General features: G+C 35.3%; 1 protein-coding gene across 8 annotated transcripts in view; it reads right to left on the bottom strand.

The window, feature by feature from the left end:
- The window catches only part of MAP3K1 (mitogen-activated protein kinase kinase kinase 1), a 59,835-nt gene that overhangs the window by 10,632 nt on the left and 29,314 nt on the right, over positions 1 to 19,889 (bottom strand). For all 8 annotated transcript variants that reach the window (XM_068666237.1, XM_068666239.1, XM_068666243.1 and 5 more), the window contains exons 2-13: positions 14,530 to 14,680; positions 11,749 to 11,955; positions 9,904 to 10,104; positions 8,938 to 9,054; positions 8,245 to 8,393; positions 5,669 to 5,790; positions 4,855 to 4,936; positions 4,555 to 4,732; positions 2,282 to 2,572; positions 1,706 to 1,827; positions 461 to 552; positions 17 to 206 (exon numbers count right to left, since the gene is read on the bottom strand). In XM_068666237.1, the coding sequence (XP_068522338.1) occupies positions 17 to 206; positions 461 to 552; positions 1,706 to 1,827; positions 2,282 to 2,572; positions 4,555 to 4,732; positions 4,855 to 4,936; positions 5,669 to 5,790; positions 8,245 to 8,393; positions 8,938 to 9,054; positions 9,904 to 10,104; positions 11,749 to 11,955; positions 14,530 to 14,680 (1,902 nt within the window). The remainder of the gene's footprint in view (positions 1 to 16; positions 207 to 460; positions 553 to 1,705; positions 1,828 to 2,281; positions 2,573 to 4,554; positions 4,733 to 4,854; positions 4,937 to 5,668; positions 5,791 to 8,244; positions 8,394 to 8,937; positions 9,055 to 9,903; positions 10,105 to 11,748; positions 11,956 to 14,529; positions 14,681 to 19,889) is intronic.

Below are 19,889 nucleotides of genomic sequence, written 5' to 3'. Positions count from 1 at the left end.
TAGTGTAAGCACGTACCTGTCTACTACAGTATCGGCCTGTAAAACATCTCCACAGACAATGTGAGGATAAAATTCACCAGGAAATTCCAACAGAAGTCTGTCTATCAGACAAAGTCGTCCCAGTAGTGCTTGCCAGTTGCTAGATTCAGTTTGGGTTCCAAGAATACAATTTAAGACATAATCAACACCACCAATACCAATGGACCCTAAAAAAAAAAAGTAGTTAAAAATAAGGATTAGATATATACTTTCACTGTTTAAATTCCCTAGGGATCAGAACCATGTCACACAAATACACCTGTGCCCATCTCTAACTCCATCTCTCCATGGGGTACTAACCCCAACTCTAAACTCCAAAGAGCAACGCTGTTGCTGTTTTTGGATAAATTTTGTACTTAATTTAAAACAAGTATATTTGCTTGTAATTGTAATTCATTTATATATGAAGAGGTATTATTACCAGACTTAAGTATTTCTCTCCCAACTGCCAGCTCTCCTGCTTGGCCTTTACACATCTCCAATAGCGTTGAGACTGAAAGTTGACTTGTTCGACTACAAGAAATTAAAAACAAAATTATCTCTTTGAGCTGATGATTTCAAGGGAAAACATTAAAACATTTTACTGACCATTAGCTTGGAACTCTGCTTGGAAATCAACTTCTCATCATTTTATTCCAATCACCTTGTACAATGCTTTATCTTGTAAGCTACCACTAACTGATTTTTACAAGGGCATTTCCAGAAACTTAGTATCTATCACTAACAAATAAATAAAATAAATAGGAATCAGCTTCCCCATCTCTCAGTACATCCCCATTTCTCAAATTCTTAAGAGAGATACTTTTAGGCAATAATCTCCTTTATTAAAGAAATCATTCAACAATGCATTAGAACTGTCTCTTGTAAAAACAGAACAAGTTCAGGAATACAACAACAGATTTATTTTACTTTAGGTACTCTATTGCTAGACTATTGTTAGTGGGGGTGGGGCACATCTCCAGCTTGTTTCAGAAGCAACGCGGCTTATTAGGAACTAAAGCGAAAGACAAAAATCATGCTGATAGTCTTCTGCATCTAGTACAAAACACAGCTAAAGAAATGCTTGGTCTGGCAGAGCAGACAGGGGGACAGGAGGACAAAGCCTGCTCAAGCCAGAACTGCCAGAAAACATTCGAGAATAGCCATCTTCTATCATTATGCTACGAAGTAAGAACTAACAGTATTATTATATTAACACTTAAGGAAGCAGATCTACAACAGACTTTGCTCAAGTAGGAAACATACAAATATATTAAACACATAAAACCTGGTAATTGGTACTTGCTATAGAGTTTCAAAGGGGAGTCAGGATAATTAAACTAAAGCAGTCCAACAGGCTGAAAAGGTTGCTGAAAGGCTGAAGACTGCACCTGACATTTTCTTTCATTTTATGGGAAAAAGTCTTTATGAAAGCAAAGCATCACATAAGATCTGTAAACACTGGAAAAATAGCATCAGATGTGTTCAAAACCTGTATCTTTCAAGACTGAAGTTGTCTGTAGCAACTACTCTTTAACAAAAACATACCACGGTATGTTTATACTTATGATCCGTATATACTTTACCACTACCTGTAAATGGTCTTCTAGTTTCACATAAAATAGCAATAAATGAAGCTTCAAGGCATTTCAATAACAATAAGCATAATGTTCATGGGACACCATACCTGTTGGCATCCGCACATTTAACTAATATTGTCTCTACAACTGGCTTGAGAAGTCGCTGTAGTTTAGTCCTTTCTGCCAAAGTATGACAAGGAGTATATACCAGCATGGCTCTTAAAGTTTTCTAAGAGAAAGTAGAAAAAACAATATATATGAAATTAGTTTAGTTATATATATATATATATATATATATATATTTTAATAAAAGTTGCAAATATTTTTATATAAATTATATTAAAAATAGTGAAATTTAAAAAAGAAAAATAGGCTAATAGGTACTAGCTGTTAGAATTAGTCATGTATCCTTTGAGATTGGCAAGAAGTCAGCAATATAGTTACTGTTAATACTATGCACTTTAGCAAGCATTTCCTTATTTTTATCCAGCAGAGTCATGCCAACTCATTCTTTCTGTGGATTTTATACATCCTGCTTTTTGATACTTAATAGTCAAGTCATCAGTGATGCTTAACAACAATATTTACAATTTCCTACTTCACACACCAACACCTTTTCCCTCCCTTTCAGATGTGAAGCAACTTTGAAATTATCCGAATACAATGAGTAAACAACTACTTACTAAAGCAGCAACATACACTTTGTAGACAGGGTCAGCACAGACCATGGACAGCACACTGCAGCAGGATTCCACCACAACATCTCCTGAGATACTGGTCTGAGATGACCCACTAGCTGCTCCCAGAGCTCCAGCACTTGTGTTGTTTCCATTGCTACTTCCAGAATTTCCAGTGCTTTCACCATTAGCCAGTAGTAGAGCACCACTAACATCATGGGAAAGACGTCTAAGTGCCATCTCTCTTATATTCCAGTTTCGAGAAAACAAGCAGCCAACTAACTCCATCCCAAACACCTGCCAAAGAAGCAACCTTGCATGAGTCAAATTGAATAACACTACAGCTTAAGAGCAGCAATCAGAAAAGAGAATGTTTCTGGTGAAATACCATCTAAATAAGTCTAATAGCAAGAATATGTCAGAGGGTATACAGTATTTCTTAAAAAATTGTATGATAGAAATGAATTCTCATAAACGATGTGTCATCAGTTTTCCAGAAACTCTGCTAGGACAAGTTGGGAGATGGTGTGGCCAGTTTCATTCACTATGTTTCAATCACTCGGTATTCAGTTTCTTTGTATACGTTGGTATAAACAACCCTGAGTTCTAGCTCTACTAGACAAAAGTTGCAGCAGCAATAAAGGTGAAACAAGTTCCACCATTCTTCTTTAAAGAGTGTGATCCCTGCTCAGTTGAGCCCACCTCCAGTAAGAAGTATTTAGCCTATATGGCTCCAGCAACCCATAGTAGGTAACAGTAACTGACAACTTTGTGCTTATGTGTTACCTGCACAGTCAAGATGATATTAATTAGGAATATTACATTTTATTACATGGACCTTAGATTAAGTCTGAAACTAAAAAAGAAAAAAAATAAAAACATGACTGGGAAACATTTTTTTTTGTGCAAATTAAATATAATTATTCCCAATAATAACCAACCATAAAATTGATTGGATTCAGAGCAAGTTTTTGAATTGTTACAAGTGCTCTAGAATTAGACACTCATACAATAGAATCCTATTGTAGCTCTACCTCAAATTGTCCACTTTAAGCAAAGAGAGAAGACGCCATGCAAACAACATGTGATTTATGTTTGCAAATGCAAGGTCCTACAGCTGGCTTGGAGCAATCCCAAACATGAATACAGGCTGGGTGATAACTGGATAGCGCATCCCTGCACAGAGGGACCTGGGGGTACCAGGTACTATGATAAGCTCAACATAAGCTGGCAAAGACCACTTGCAGCCCAGAAAGGCAACTGTATCCTGAGCTGCATCTAAAGAAGAGTGACTAACAGGGTGAGAGAGGTGACTCTCGCCCCCTGTTCTGCTCTTGTGAGACCCCACCCAGAGTCCTGGCATTCAGCTGATGCTCCCAACATTAAGGTGTACGTGGACCTGTTATAGAAGGGCCAGAGGAGGGCCACAAAGATGATCACAGGGCTGGAGCACCTCTCCTGCAAAGACAGGCTGAGAGAACTGGGGTTGTTTAGCCTTGAGAATACAAGGCTCTGGGTACAGCTTTATTGCAGCCTTTCAATACCTAAAATGGGCCTACGGGAAATATGGGGAGACACTCTTTATCAGGGAGTGTAGTAACAGAACAAGGGGTAATGGTTTTAAACTAAAAAAGTTAGAGTTAGATTGGATATTAGGAAGAAATTCCTTACTATGAGGCACAGGCTGCCCAGAGAAGCTGTGGATGCCCCATCCCTGGAAGTGCTCAAGGCCAGGCTGCATGGGGCTTTGGGCAACCTGGTGTGGTGGGAGGTGTCCCTGCCCATGGAGAGGGCAGGAGTGGAACTGAGCGACCTATAAGGTCTCTTCCAATTCAAACCAATGATTCCTATGAACTTTCTGTTAATGTTTTCTTATGCCAGGTCAATTCAGTAGATACCACCACCACCACAACCTTTTTCAGAATCAACAGTATTTAGAAACTCACTCTTTCCTCTTTTCTGCACATTTGCATCCACAGATTGCATCAACAATGCAAAGTTTAAATGTGAAACAAAGCTGGAGGTATAAAACAAAACATTACTCCTCTTATTCTAAGCTCTTTCAAAAAATCCTTCAGTCATTAAGAATAGAAGAGTGAATACACATAAGCATATTTCACGGTTTCCAGAAGACAATGATCTTAGCTTCTTCTGAAGGAAATGCAAATAGTTTTCCGTCAGTGCTGTGCAAACATAATGTTCACTAAAAGCAGCAAATCTAGTGATACAGTTCAAAATGCTTTTGTAAAACAAGCTTGAGATTTAAAAAGTAAGATTACCTGAATCCATGGCTCAGCTAAATCTTTATAAGCAGAAGGAATCTGCTGGACCCCATAATGAGTAAGGTTAAAATTGCTCTCTTGGGTTCTTCTCTGTGATCCAAGCGTAGATTGCTGTTGAGTTTGTTGCTGAACCACACGGAGAACAGATGACTCCACAGGGCTAGGCAATTCATGACTACAGATTAACAACAAACAGCACAGATTAACAAATGAGACATTAACCAAAGTAAACACTTTACTACATCTAAGAACAGAAATAAAGAACCAGAAACAGTTATATTCAGACTGACCACTTACCTATAGAAATCATGAGATCTCCATTTAGATCTACAAAGAGGACATATAAGTGGCTCTCTGTTCCTTCTACATTCTTCTGCCCCTGGAAAAAAGCAACAGGATATATATTTCAGTATTACTGTGTATGTAACTGGAAGATGGCATTAGTATGTTCAAGATTTACTGAAGAATGTCAGTTTCAGGACACACACTTCTGAACTGAGTCATCTGCAGCAGCCTAATAAATGTGTAGTTAAACGTTCCTCCTTACAGAAGTGCTTCATTTGAGTACTGTAATATTACAAGTAATGAGCTGAAATATGGGTCTTTTTATACCTCAAACATAAGCATATACTTTTTTAAAAAAGTATAAACATACATATGGCTGAATTCTATTTGTTAAAGCAAACTTTGTATACTTCCTTTAACGTAGCATGCAAGAATACTCTGCAATTCCTTACATAATCGAAGCTGACAGTGGAGGATTTTCATGCATTCTAATGGCAAGTCATTGAGGAGTAAAAGTCTGTTCCTAACCTTACTCTGATTGGACATACTCTTAAAGTTAAAAGAGATTCAAATTTCTATCATTGCAGTTAACTTCTTCTCAAAATACAAAATTAAAAGCTTGATTGTGAATAACTGATAAAACCCAGCATATCAGTAGTACCTAGAATGGAACCAAAGTCTCACAGAGTTGCAATTAGCACATAAGGGCATTTTTTTTGTTAACTTTTATCTTTTAAAACAAACAAAATAATGAAACTCACTATATTATAATACTTTTGCATATTGAGAGTCACCACAATTTAATGAGACAGAGATGACAACGTACATATTGACATGCAGTGGTGATGTAATTTGTTCCTGCAGCCATCTTCACACACAGTCAGGCTTTCTTCATCCAGCATGCCTAACAAACAAATGGGGCACATCTGTTCTTCTTCATCCTTCATACTACAAAAAAATAGGTAATTGTGACTATTAAAACAGCATATCAGAATTCAGAACAGGCTTTAACCATAAAAAAATAAGCTCCAGTTTGGAACAATCACTTCTAAATGACTATGTGCTATTCAGGAATCACTTTCCCTAAAACTTGGTCTGCATAAATAAGCAACCAAATTTTTAGAAGCACTGAGGATAGACAACATTTTGTTGAAATGAAAGTCACAAAACGCATGACATCTTTTCAAACTAGGTCAGATACCAATTAGAGACTGAAAGGCCCAGCCTAGGGCACTTAGATTCACCCCCCCCCCCACCCCCCAAGGCTTCTTTAACAAACCAAGCTTTGCTTTTTTACTTATTGTTTAGTTTTGAAAAGCTAGGAGCTTTTCAGATTTTGAAAACTACATACTTTTTTTCCCCATAATACTCCTTTCAGAGTACTGAGTCATGAGTGAATGTTTAGAGCATTATAGAAAACTGTAAATACGATTTGATGAATGTAAGTAAAACTCAAGAATTAATAAAAAAATAACACTCACGTTTTCTGTTATTGACAGAAACAGATTAATAGATTCATTAATAAAGTGAATATACCTACACATCTCATGTAGATTTAAAAAAAATACCATTTGCCTATTTTGCACATTGCTTCCATCTCAACAATCCCACACCTTAAGTTTTAAATTCATATAACTGGTGATTTCAACAGAAGAAATAAAAAGTTAAACAGCATTTAAAGAAAAACAGATATAGTCTTCTGTACTATTCCTTAAATATGCAAAATTCATTATTCATATTCAAATCTTAATTTATAGTTGGCGTATGTCTAGAAGTTTTAAGGAATCTTGTATTTGTTCAGCAACAGTAGTTTTTAAAATAAAACTATTTTGTACATACATTTGTTTCTCTACATATATATATATATATTCATTACCACTTCCTTGCAAACTGTTGATGTGATTTTTCTACTGTAATTTTTTTTCCACTAAGTTTTTGTGGATTTTTTAAGGAAAAAAAAAACAACTCTACAGTATATATAAATACGCAAATATTAATTTAAAAATTATTTTTGAAGAATTAGTAATAAACCAAAAAATAACTGCAAATCACAGTATCAGAACTGACTAAACTTTTATCTCAAATGAATATGATGCTCAGTGTTCTCCAATACTCATATAAGACAAATATAGACTTGCACAAAATGTTAACTTCTCCCATTGAACCAGTAATGCTTGAAACTAGCCATGAGGTGTACTGGCAAACAATGGAAACATCTTTTATCCTGCCAAAAATGATAAGCACTACAATGAAGTTCACAATCCAGTGAAGCCATCCTGATGAAAAAAATTATTCTAGACAAGATATCTAATTAAAAGAACTGGCCACCTAAGTGGTTTCAGGGTAGATTATGTATTTCTTTTTTTTTTCTTTTTTTTTTTTTTTTTTTTTTAAGCGTAGTTTACTATGTAGTAACAATTTGGAAAAAACAGACAATGGAAAGACAATGGTAAATCAAGGTCACAGTCTGTACATCAGAATTATAAATGTCTGAATATAGTCATCCAGCCATATGATTATAATCAAAAAATAATATACCAAGGTAGACCTTATATTAGAGTTTCACTTTACAGGAAAAGTCTCAGTTCTGATTGCAGTTTGGTTCTCTAGAGGATGCCCAGTTCATTCAGCCCACTAATTCATGAACAATTCATTTGTTTAAGAAACAAGATCTTTGTAATATCAGGAAAAGAACATGTAAGAGCACTCGAGTAGTAGAGGTTAGTAGAAAAAAAAAAAAGAAAGGAGATCAAAGAATCAAATATCACTTAAAACAGAAGACATATTTTAGTATGGTATAAACTAGAAAAAGCACATTAATTTAGTAACTCCCTTCAAAATATTTTAATCATTCATTTTACATGAAAAAGGTTATTAAAAAATTTATCTAAACATATGCTCACATATTTTAGTATTGTTTACAAGCAGTGTGTTTACCCAGAAAATTTTCAGTGTACTCTCTTATGTACAAACATATCTCCAAAGTAGTACAAATTTACTAGGACAAGAGAAAACATGAAATCCTGTTTCTTCATTTGTCAACATTTACACAACTGCTGTATTTGAACAAATGCACACAAATAATTGTTTCTAAAGTTAATATATGCTTCAGTCTTGCATTTAATCACATTTCTAAAATTTGTTTCCCAAATTAATTAATACTATAAATTCTTTTCCCAAGTCTAGTTAACATTTCTCAAATGGAAGATATAAAGCAAGTATGTCCACTTCTTACCACAATGACTAACACACATTTGAGTCTTGATTGTTTGCAAATATAGAGATTTAACATGGTTTGAAATGAAAGCAGCTTTAAGCAAAAAGAATGTAGGTGATTCTAATTCTCCAAAATTATATACAACTACATAACGAAGCTTTTAATTCCTTTAGAAAAATACTAACCTGTGTTCTGAACTAGATGTAGAAGTACTAGATGATGACAATGTATGAGAATTTGACATGCGTGAGACAAACTTCTGGATGGTGTTACGAGATGGAGCTTTGATCCTCGAGCTACGCCTACTGTGATATTTCTGGAACAAACTCTCAACCTAACATCAGAAAAAGATAGCAACAGTAGCATTTATGCTATGAATAGCTTGTATTTAAAGACAACATTACTGGAGCTTAACTATTACTAGAAGAGATGTATTGACCTTAATAATATATTAGCAACAGAAGTACCAGGAATTTCAGAAGTTTTACTAATAAACAGATCACAAGAAAACACTGTTTACATCAAAACCCTATTTATTAAGAATAACTAATAGCTTTAAGTATACACACATCCTTCTGCAGACCCATGTTTTATTTAACTTTCAACTAATCAGAGATGCAAATAAATAGGTTTGACTAGAAAATCCAAGATCTGAATCATTCACTACACTGCAACTCTCCAGTAATTCTTTTAGTTACACCTTTTATTTGCAGATTTTTTTTCTACCTACATATCTCTTAAGATTAAATGAAAAACAATTAAAGACTAATTCTCGTGGCTTTGAAATACAGCAGTTTTCAGCATTTTTAAAATAGTGCGCTGTAGACTTTCACCTGGCAGATTTTAGATTGCCATTAGATCTTTATGAGATTGATTACCTCAAAGTTCTTCAGTGTCTTTCTCCATAGCATTGGGTCTGAGGGTTCAAGCTGGAACACTCGCAGCATAACAAACAACAGATGAATACAAAATGTTCCACGACCACAGCTACAAGTCTGCAAAGAAAAATATATGCTAGGGCTCTACTGACTAGATAATTACATGCATCGGTTTTCCATGCTGAGGGTATATACTAGGCCCTCCTATTTAAAAAAAAAAAAAAAAAAAAAGGCAAAATAGCATCTTATATGCGTGTATCAGTATCTTCTTACATTCATAAAGTGAATTCCCGAAACATTGTTCAGGAATACCCATAAAAAAAATCAGACAATTATAATATCAGTTTTCTCCTTTCATTTCTAAAAAGTCAACTGAAAGCTATTCTCCATACTAAAAGAAATTTATTCATTTAAACTTAAAAAATATCTCTATCATAACAGCAAACTTAAATGAGATACTTCTGTTTACACAAAACCCAATGTTCTCCAATACAGAATCAAGGTACTAGTGAAGTCTCTGAAAATGATATAATTACGGGTATCAATGATAATATCACTCCATTAGAATTATTGTGACATTGCTTGTCATTTATATATACTCCATTAAAAAAAATGAAAGGAAATATTTCACGGTGAGAAACTAGGAAAGCTGCCAAATTTTGGACAAAAATGCTTAATAAGACATGCTTGGGAGCCACTTGTAGGAATAATAAATTTACAAAGAAAAAGACTCTAGTTAAAGAAGGCATAAGAGAAGCTCTGGACAAAAATAGTACTTGCTATAAATATCTGACATATCTGACAAAAATACAAGCTAAGCACAGACTGCACCTTTTAAGCAATTAGGTATCTTTGCAGATACATTAACATAAGTTGGTGACTGAATCTGTTTTGGTTTTGTACACAATTTTCCAAGATTAAATATGAGTTAATAAAAGCTATAGACAACACAAACATGTTCATTACCTGAGGCCCAATAAAGACTCTGTATTTATTATCAGGGCTGTCTCCTCCGATTAAGAAAGAGTTGGGTCCTATCTGCTGCAGCAGGTATAGCCTGGCTCGCATAACTTTGTTGACACGACGATTTGTTTCCTCAGGGCTGTATGGAGAGAAGCCATCTGGAGATGGGGCTCTTCGAGGTGGTGTTATACGTCCACTCTGAAACTACAGAATTGGTTCCATCGTTTCCAGTTCCATCAGTTCAGCTATGTATTTTGTTTAGAATGACATACAGTAGGTGTACAGACCTGAAACTACAACCTGCTTAGACTTCATGAATTTAAAAGGATTCATTTTCTCTTCTATGATCAGAACAAGAGGACAGAAGAAAAACTGCAACTTTGTAACTGAAATTTTGTCTGACATTACAAAGGAAAGTCTTTCAAGTTGCTTAAATTTTCAAATCTTCATCAATAAACTTTCTATATTACTACTGAATTAGAATGTGTAATTCAACCAGATCATCACTGGCTTATGGCTCAATAGATCAATATTAAATTAAATTTATAACGTTAATACAAGTGAAGAAATTCTATGCCTAGAGTTTACAAAAGGAAATAAGAATTTACTTTTGATTTATTTTTGATGATGAGAAACAAGAAAATGGCCTTTTTTATAAGAATTGTTTTCATTTAACATTAACATTTAACATTTCATTTCACATTTCTAATGTTATGAAATACTTTAATGACTATCCAATTTCAAATCTTCTGCTTTGATTTGCATCTACTTGGAATTTTAAGTTATGATGCAGAAGGCTGTAATTGACTTACTGCCCATTAGTTAAGTAAAGGATATTCTGAACTTCAAGGTTTCTCATGTGAAAGGTTTATACAAAAGAAAAAAAAAGAACAATTACAAACAATTTTTAAAAAGCTGAACAATTTTATAATTACTATTATTTATTTTATTTATATATTTTAACATTTTAATTTCTCTCATCAGGAGGAAAGGAGTTCTACAATGCTGTGCTGTGTGGTATTCATCCCTAGTTCAGTGGAATGGCAGTATGTATTTTAGTGATTCTGGAAACCTTGTTTAGAACAATGGGACAGTGATGGCTATTAGATTTTATTCTTACTGTAATTGCACTGTGAAACTGTAGATGAGTTAAATGAGGATGAGTATGTTTGCAATAACAAATCTGTTAGACACTACTGCTCAAAATATTACATTCCCAAACTTGTCTGATGAACCTAATTCTTAATGCTCAACATGTTCCATTCCATTCCTGATCTCAAAAGTAATGGTATAGATCTGACCTTCTAAGAATGCACGTACTAAACTTTCTGAATCTGTAGATAAATATTAGTCCTGAAACGAAGGATCACAAATAGCCTACCAATAACTGTTCTGGTTACTGGTAATGTAACAAGAACCAGGTATGCAATTCCCTAATGTTGCTCTAATAATCAATCCTGTCCTCAAGGGACTATACTGGCTTAGAGAGCTAACATACAAAACTACAGTAAAACCAAACTCCTGGCATCTCCTTGTGCATATCAAGCTAAGAGAACATTCAGATCTGTACTTCTTCATTTATTTTCTAAAAAAAATAATATAAAAATCGATACCGTGACTGAATTAAAAGGAAGAAACCCCTAAGAGCATAGAATAAAATTCTACATGAGAAAAACGTAACATGAGATATTATCTGCATATCTCACTCTTAAGTGATACTGTGTCATAACACCTCTGCATCTTGCCTTGCCCTACCTAATGAGAATTACGCATTTATTGCCTCTCTATTTAAGCAGAAGAGAGTAGAATATATCCAAATCAATAATTACATCACAGCTTGCAACTTACAGGTACTGGAGACACCCTTTTTCTTCTAACACCCGGTGACTCAGATTTAACAGTCCTAGAGGATGATGAAGAAGAGCTACTAGGAGAAGGACTACGCCTTCCTTTCTGCGTAGGTGAAGAAGCAGTGCTTTGTCCTTCGGCTTGAGGTTCTAGAGATAGCTTGTTCATTTCAGATCCATCTCCCTTCACAGGGATAGGTTTCACCACCTTGCAGGAATTAAACCATGAACGTTAGAATTACAAATTAATCATTTTATATTAAAGCAATACAAATCCATCAAAACTTGCTTTGCAAGCATTATATAACTAAGCCATTATTCAGACACACAGATTTTGCACATTTCCTAAGCTTCATTATTAACATCTCATAGGCATTATATCTTGTTAGACTATATACAAAACAGAAAATAAAGGATATTTTTACTGTCCTTTTGTTCCACTTATGTTAATTGTTGCAGCAACAGATTTATTCTTGAAGTGCTTCTCAGTCATTCATGGTATATCAAAGGACAACAGTTTCCCCATTGGGACAGTAAGATCGGAAGGAATATTTTCCTCCAGACACTGACCACCTATATTAGTTATCTACCAACTACTTTAAGTATCAGTTGAGAAATATTAGGATTACTATTTCTACAGAACAATATGACCACTCGTTGTAAAATAAGATTACTTTAAACCTGGAACCAAATACACCAAAATTAAGGTGTGCTGTGCCCCTTGAGAACCCTGCAATACAGCTGGAACAGCTACATCACTTCTAATAAGCGAGCTAATCATCATGCTCAGTGCCACACTGCCTGCACAGGTATGTGCTCAACCAGAGTGAGCATTTACACTCCTGATACAGGTTGAGTTGACACCAAATTTCGGCACTGAGATATGGAATATTTCAACATAACTTTCAGATGTCTGGACCAAAGAGTGATATAAACTATGAGAAAATATAATTAAATAGTAAGAAATTTAATTAATACATTAACATTTTAATTTTAATTATATACTTAAAAGCAGAGCATAATTGAAAGCAATCCCACCAAGTAAGAGTCGGTTTTAATTCTATGTTTCTCTGACTCAGAGGCTTGACTCAAAGCTGAAGGGAAGTCCAGACAATGTTTGAGATTAGAAGAGCAGACCTCTCTCGTGCAGTTGCAGAGGTCTCCTTTTCTTTTTCTCTCTTTTTTTTTTTTTTGTCAAAACCAAAAAGGTCAGGGGGAAGGAGTTCTCCCTGCTTAGGGCATGTACAACAAAACATCTAGACCCATTTCCTTTCTTCCTGTATTGGACTGCAACCACAAGGTAGCGATGCTATTTTTTAAATAGGATTTAACTAATCTAACCGTAGCCATGCTGCTGTCCAGAAAAGCAATGAGTTTCAGCAAGCTAGCGGGAAAATATGACAATGAGGAGTTTGGACAAATGGACAAGTCACAGTTAGCAGCTGCTATTGCTCGACAGAAGCTGAATATTAAAATATTAGTAAATGAGAACCTGGAGCATAGAAAGCTACAGTAAAAACCCAGACATCTCAAAGAAAGTCAGCTAAACAGAGAAACATAATTTCAAGCTATGCAGTATCCAAGATGTTTAAAAAATCAAGAACTGTTTTGTATTAGAGGTTTTTGTTGCTTTTTTTGTGCTGTTATGTATTTTCAGCATTCTTTCTTATTACAGAAGCTTACCAATAGACCATTTATTTCTTTTATTTCAGTACACTTGCGTACTACAGCAGATGACCTTAGCTTTAAATGAGCACTCCCATCAAGTGACACTGGGAGTCACATTGATGAGTGCAACCACGCTTGGATGCAACTAATTGCCATTGATTAACTAGCATTATACTTAATGTTGGTGTAAAAATAGTTTAATAAGTTTGGGGTTTGATCTGTCTGCAATTTCTTAAAAATGAAAGTACTTAATAAAGAACCCAAGGGAAGAGCATGGGGGCTGTGACAGGAAAGCTCAGGCTGGGTGATAGAAAAAAGTTCTTCACCTGGAGGGTGGTTGGGCTCTGGGACAGGCTCCCCAGGGCAATGGTCACTGAGCCTGATGGAGTTCAAGGACATCAGTTCTCAGACATCTGATTTTATTTTTGGGTGGTGCTGTGTGGAGCCAGGAGTTGGACACAGTGATCCTTGTAGGTGCCTTCTGGCTCAGAATACTCTATGATTCTAAAATTATTTCTAAGCCACTTATACAAAAAGCATTACTGAAAAAGACTAATGAGGTTCTCTGGCATCCACAGTTTATCAGAGTTAAGACTTATGTGAAGAAGGTACTCAGATTTGCTTTTCTCTGTTTCTAGTATGCTTTCAAGTGTTTTGTTTGCTGTTTCATTTTTCCTATCTAACAAAAATTCCATATACTTACATTATAACATGCTGAAAACCTCAATTTAACTTTCTCAAATTATGGAAAGAAAGCCATAAAACCTTTAAGAACAAAGTACAGAATACTACTAGATTGCAGTTTTGCACTCAGTTTTTTACCTAATGAAAAAGCTATTTTTGTTGTTGACATTAGAGGGCAGTATTGCCACAGCAGTACTCCATACTACAAAACCAGCAGAGCAGCTATATGTTTGTTTCAAAAAGCTTAATAAATGTGTACGTTTAAGAAAGTGAACCACAGTTTCCTGTTAAACATACTAAAAAAAATGAACAAGAGGATCACAATTAAAAGCCAGCAAACTGTTGAGATAAATAGGTCTCTAAAAGAAAAAACTTAAGGAAGTTTTATTTGCAATAGTTGTTATAGATAATGCCCTTCAATGCTACTTACCACAGGGCCTCTCCTGCTTCTTCTTTCCAGCCATTCATGTTTCCAAGCTGGCATACATGTTGCCTTGAGTTTCTCCCTGATCATGCGCTCTTCTGGGCGGTCATCCATCTTTTGCAGCCCCCTCAAGGTTTCTTTATTCTCCATGTCACGACTACAGCAAAGAAAAAAAAATCATACAACTATTTTTAGTTAAGTATAATACTACAGCATTCTTAATCTTTGTACCATCCTATTCTCCCTCTCCTTACAATCAAGCTACTAAAACATTAATTCCAACTGATTGCAGCAACTCTCTTAAGAATTGCTGCAACTAATTTGCTATTCTTCAATCTGCAGCATACATTTTCTGAGGGGTATTTCTTTAAGATGTATTTATTGCTTGTATTGAACACCCACTAAAAATGGAAATCTTGGCAAATATTAAACCAATAGAAAAATTATCCCTACATGTTAGGTCAATCTCCAAAAGTTTCAGAAGTGTTGTTCATGTATGCATCAGCAATTCAAAGCTTGCCATCTCTATTTCAAAAACAATTTGCAAAATGAGTATAAATGAAAAGCTCACATCTTCATTGGACACAAAAGCATGCAACTATGTAGTGCCTCTTCCCATACGTGAACTCCTCAAAAAAAGGGCTTGTAAACTAATACACAGAGTATGTTTAAACCAGGCACAGAAGTCACGAAAGTAATGCAAGTGTCCTTGGGAGTTGCTTTGAGTGACTGATGACTCAAAAGCACTCCTAGTCAGCTACAATTATAGCAAAATTCACAGCAAGTTCACATCTGTAAAATGAAAGTGTAATCCATCTGGCTTGTACTTTTTTGACCTACAGCAATGTAGCTGCCTGTGATTGCTGGCAACAACAGGAAAGAAAGAAAAAATCCCTCTCAGACACTGAAAAAGAAATATGAGCAGTCTGGAAGATTTCCTGATTCTGTTGAGCTGTCTGCTAAATCACCAAGAAAACCACATTCTTAAGCAGCAGCACATGATCCCCGCCCACCTTCTTGATGTTGGCTGTCTTTAAAAATAAGCAAGCGTAATTAAGCTAACTCTCATGATGAAGTTTGATTTCAAAACAATAAAGTCACGACTCTAAGTGGAAGGTGATAACCACTAGATAATAACTTAGTTTCAACAAGAAGTAACTACATATTTAGAGCTGCAGCTTTCACGCCTGCAGTCTTCAACATCTAAAATGTTTAGCTATGCAGTTACAACTGCATTTGCGTACTGTATGACTGCATGACAGCATGACCTACAACTTTCCCTACAATATTCCCTGGAATAAAAAGACGTTCGAATTACAACATCTATCTTCACCAGCACTACATTACTGAGGTTCATTTATTACAAATCTGGACTTGGAATAATGAGATTTCACTGATCAGAAAGAGAATGCATGTTGTTTTTTCTTCTCTTACTGTAGAGACAAAGGAAACAAAGTATTCTGAGACAGGAAATAACTCTTCCTGTTCAGTGCTGAAATGTAATAAGCAGATGGATACTATAAACAAAATGCATTTTCTTTCAAGCAACATTTAAACCTACCATTAATAACCAATTTTAGATACTTGGAACCATGTTTAATGATTAAAGACTCAGAAAAAAATAAAGTTTAAAAATAGAAAAACAATCCACCAAAGGTTTTTGTTTGTTTGTTGTTGTTTTTTTTCTTTTTTTTTTTTTTCAGATGTTAAGCCTTAACTTAAAGCAAGTGACATAGAAATTATTTTTGTTCTGGCACTGAAATTATACTGTTATTTTCTAGAAAGAGACATAAGAACTAGCGATTCTTCATTCACAGAAAGACATGACAGCAACAGAAAGAGTTCAAATATGCCAGAAGCTTAAAATGGGGAGAAGGGGGAGAGACAGACCCGTTGTCTATTCTTACACAGGGTTGATTTTGTTTTTTTTTTTGTCTAGGGAAAAATGTAAAGTCCAAAGACAAAAATCTTCATCTGCGTAAGAAAAACAGAGCTCCAAAAAAAATATAGGTGCAAATTAAGAATATAGGTTAGTTTGTTTTTTGTTTTAGCTATTCCATGACACAAACCATTTCAGTGGTACGAATACAAGATACTCAGTTGTTTTGTATACAAGAGAGAAAACTATCCTAGCAGTGAAAGAATGACACAATATTTCTTATATAACCCTGATTAGAGTTCCCAACAGATACTAAAAAGTCTTTTAGAGGTCCTTGGACTCAAATTCATGAACAATGTAATACAACAGGAAAGGCTTCACAATTTGTACTTGTTCTCTAAAAAGTAGAAGCAACTATCTTCCTCTCATGTGACAGTTAAACCAATCTGCTCTTGCCTGCACAAAGAACTCTTGTGCTTTTCTTACACGCAGGTGGAAAAACCAAGTCTGAAAGCTTCTGCTTAGCAAAACCATTTTTTTCTCTCCAGATTTTAAGTAATGTGTGAGTTTTCCTAGAACAGTTTCCAATATGTTTTAGAAATCTTCAGATTTTAACTCAAACTTGGATAAAATTATAATTTATTATGTATTCTTGTGCTGTTGAGTCTGTGCATTGAGAAGAAAAATATTGTTTCCATTAAGTCTCCTGTATACTCCTAGATACCCTCATTTTGTGGCTCGAACCTACAGAGGCTTTATTTTATTTTATTTTTTTTAAATCCAAAACAACAACAACAAAATTGTTCTAGTCAAATTTAGGTTTGCCCATGTGACTGGGCTGTCAGTCCCCGTACTGCTGTAACTTAGTACTAAATAAAAATAGTAAAAAACCCACAGGGCACACCACAGAGGACTTGACCCTGCAAGGTACCGTGCATCCTGATCTCGATACAGCAAAAACCATCGTTGAGTCAAGGTAATGATGTGACTGTCTGGTGGTACTTCATCTGAACAGTAATTCAAAGCTAAAGAGCAGGTCAAAACACAAATCTCAGTTAATGTGCTAGCTTGGACTAGGGAGCCTGACACTTCTTGACATACCACCCCCTGCTTCATCAGGAATCAAGGACTTTTCTCTTAAATGTTTCAGCTTTTCATGAAACAACCAAAAAGAATACAAGGCTTTTTCTAGGAAAAAGAAAACAGCAACTTTTGAAGTCATTGCCCTGCCAAACTAGGAAGATGGCACTAAGCATCCTTTAAATTCTTGTAGCAGTTTTACAACTACATAGCTGATAAATACTGCTTTTAATGAATTTCAGTGGTATGCATCTCAATAACTGCATTTTTCACTGTGAATGAATGCTCCATGAACTATAACGCTTCATGAACTACAATGCTAAGATTAATGCATTGTACGGGAACATACAAGTCTAATGAAATCTTGTGAAATGCAGAAGACAAAACCTCGTCCTTTGCTTCTGTCCGAATTTTGAAGACTTGCAAACAGTAATTGAACAGTTAGGCTAGTAACAACTGGATCTCTATGGATCAATGATTTAATATTTTAATACCAGGTATGCAATAAATATGTTAATTAGCAAACTATTGTGAAAAATACAAACAAATTTTACTTCTGAATGTCTCAGTGAATTCAATACTAATTCTTTGCAAGTATTTTTCTTACAAAGGTCATATAACAGTATAAAAAAAGCTGAATGGTAGCTTCAATACATTTGCCTGAGCTTCTCAATGCTTAGAAACTGTTAAATTTCTTGGCTTCTCTGCTATCTTATTTGGGTGAACAGCTTTATCCAAAAACCACATTGAACCAGATTTTCTTATTAGCAGTAGGAAAACAGGAAAGAGGTCTGAAAGTTCTGAAATAGGAAAGAATCAATTCATCAGTAAAAGGGAAGCTCTGTCTACCATATTCACAAACACCCAATTGTAGGGGGGAAAATTAACTGCTGGGTAATTTTTTTTTTTTTTTAAATATTTGCCTGAAACACGTTAGTAAGGGTGACTTTTATACCAGCAGCAGTCAAACTATGATCATAGCTATGGTAAAATATTGATGAAGAAGTAGTGGTTACACAGGAGCTCTATCAGAGAACAACTGATGCATTTAACAGCAGGTTGTGATGAGGAGAGCCTGGAGTTAGACAGGAAAAGCAGTGAATGAGAAGCAAAGAGTATGGGAGGAATCCTATATTCTTCTCAGTGCAAATTCGCTCGACTAAGAAGGTCAGCTACCAGTGCTTTAGATAACTTCTGGCCACTAACATTTGCATTAGTCCTTAGAGTTTCTTTTGCAATTAAATATTTGTACTGTTACCAAGATCATTAAAACCAGACCAAGATGGACAGGCAAGACAGTCTGACCTCCTGACAGTCTTCCGCTCCTTTTCCTCCTGAACAACTACTGCAGGCATCCATCACCTAACCACCTGCGTCCATCCTAACAAAGCAAAAGATGAAGTATGACACCTTCCTTCACAATGAAAAACTTCACAGGAAACTCTCTCGACCTAACACTAAATGGCAACAACTGCCACAAAAAGACAGCACTAAACACACTACTTCACAGAGACTAATGAATCTGGCTTCCTAAAATAGTTACAGGGATTTCGGCCAAAAGTTATGTAAGTGTGAAATTAAGTTCTATTCTTCTGTTAGAGTAGCTGACAAATACAAAAGGGGAAACAATAAATAGTATTCCCTTTTTCCTAACTCCCTTGGCTTCTTCATCTTCCCTTGAGAAGAACACAGACTGTGATGTTTGACCAACACCCTGTCCCCTGAAGCTCACAAGGAGAATGCACTGAGCGGTGCTCTGCATTTATGGTTTGCCTTTCCCTCACATCAGCAAGATGTCACTTTGATGAATCATTGAAAAATGTTTTGTATTACAAACACCTTTCTATTTACCTCAAGCACAGTAACATGCATCTTCTACAGACATTTTGAAACATACATGTACTTACTAATTATATATACATTTACATGCTAGGAGAAAAATAAACAAAACAGAAAAAGAATAAATGGGGCCTGTGAAGTAACGGAACAGGCAAAACTCAATACCAGGAAGGCTTCTGTGGAACCTCCACTGATCTCTGGATTCCAGACAACAGTGTGAGAAACATTGTGGAAAACACCACTATAGGTGACAGTCAGTGCATTTTCGTGGCAAATGAGTTTTAGAAGCTAGAGCCTATGCTATTTCTTCCACAATTTTTCTGTAAAAGGAAAAAAATCTACAGAATATGAAAACATGGCAGAAAAGAATTTTGTTACTTGATTGTAAACCCAAAGCTACTGATCCTCTGCTAGTTTAGTAATATTCATTACTTACTCATTTTGGTTAAATCCCTCATCTTCTCTCCCTATAACATCGTTTGCCCTCAAAGGCCACTACAGCCAAGCATATCTGACTGACATGTCAGAAGGTACATCTGTCAAAGAAAACATTTCACTAATAACAGGA

This window comes from Anas acuta, chromosome Z, assembly GCF_963932015.1.
Source record: "Anas acuta chromosome Z, bAnaAcu1.1, whole genome shotgun sequence".
In the NCBI taxonomy this organism is placed as follows: Eukaryota; Metazoa; Chordata; class Aves; order Anseriformes; family Anatidae; genus Anas; species Anas acuta.
This window is presented reverse-complemented; position numbering and strand designations above follow the sequence as displayed.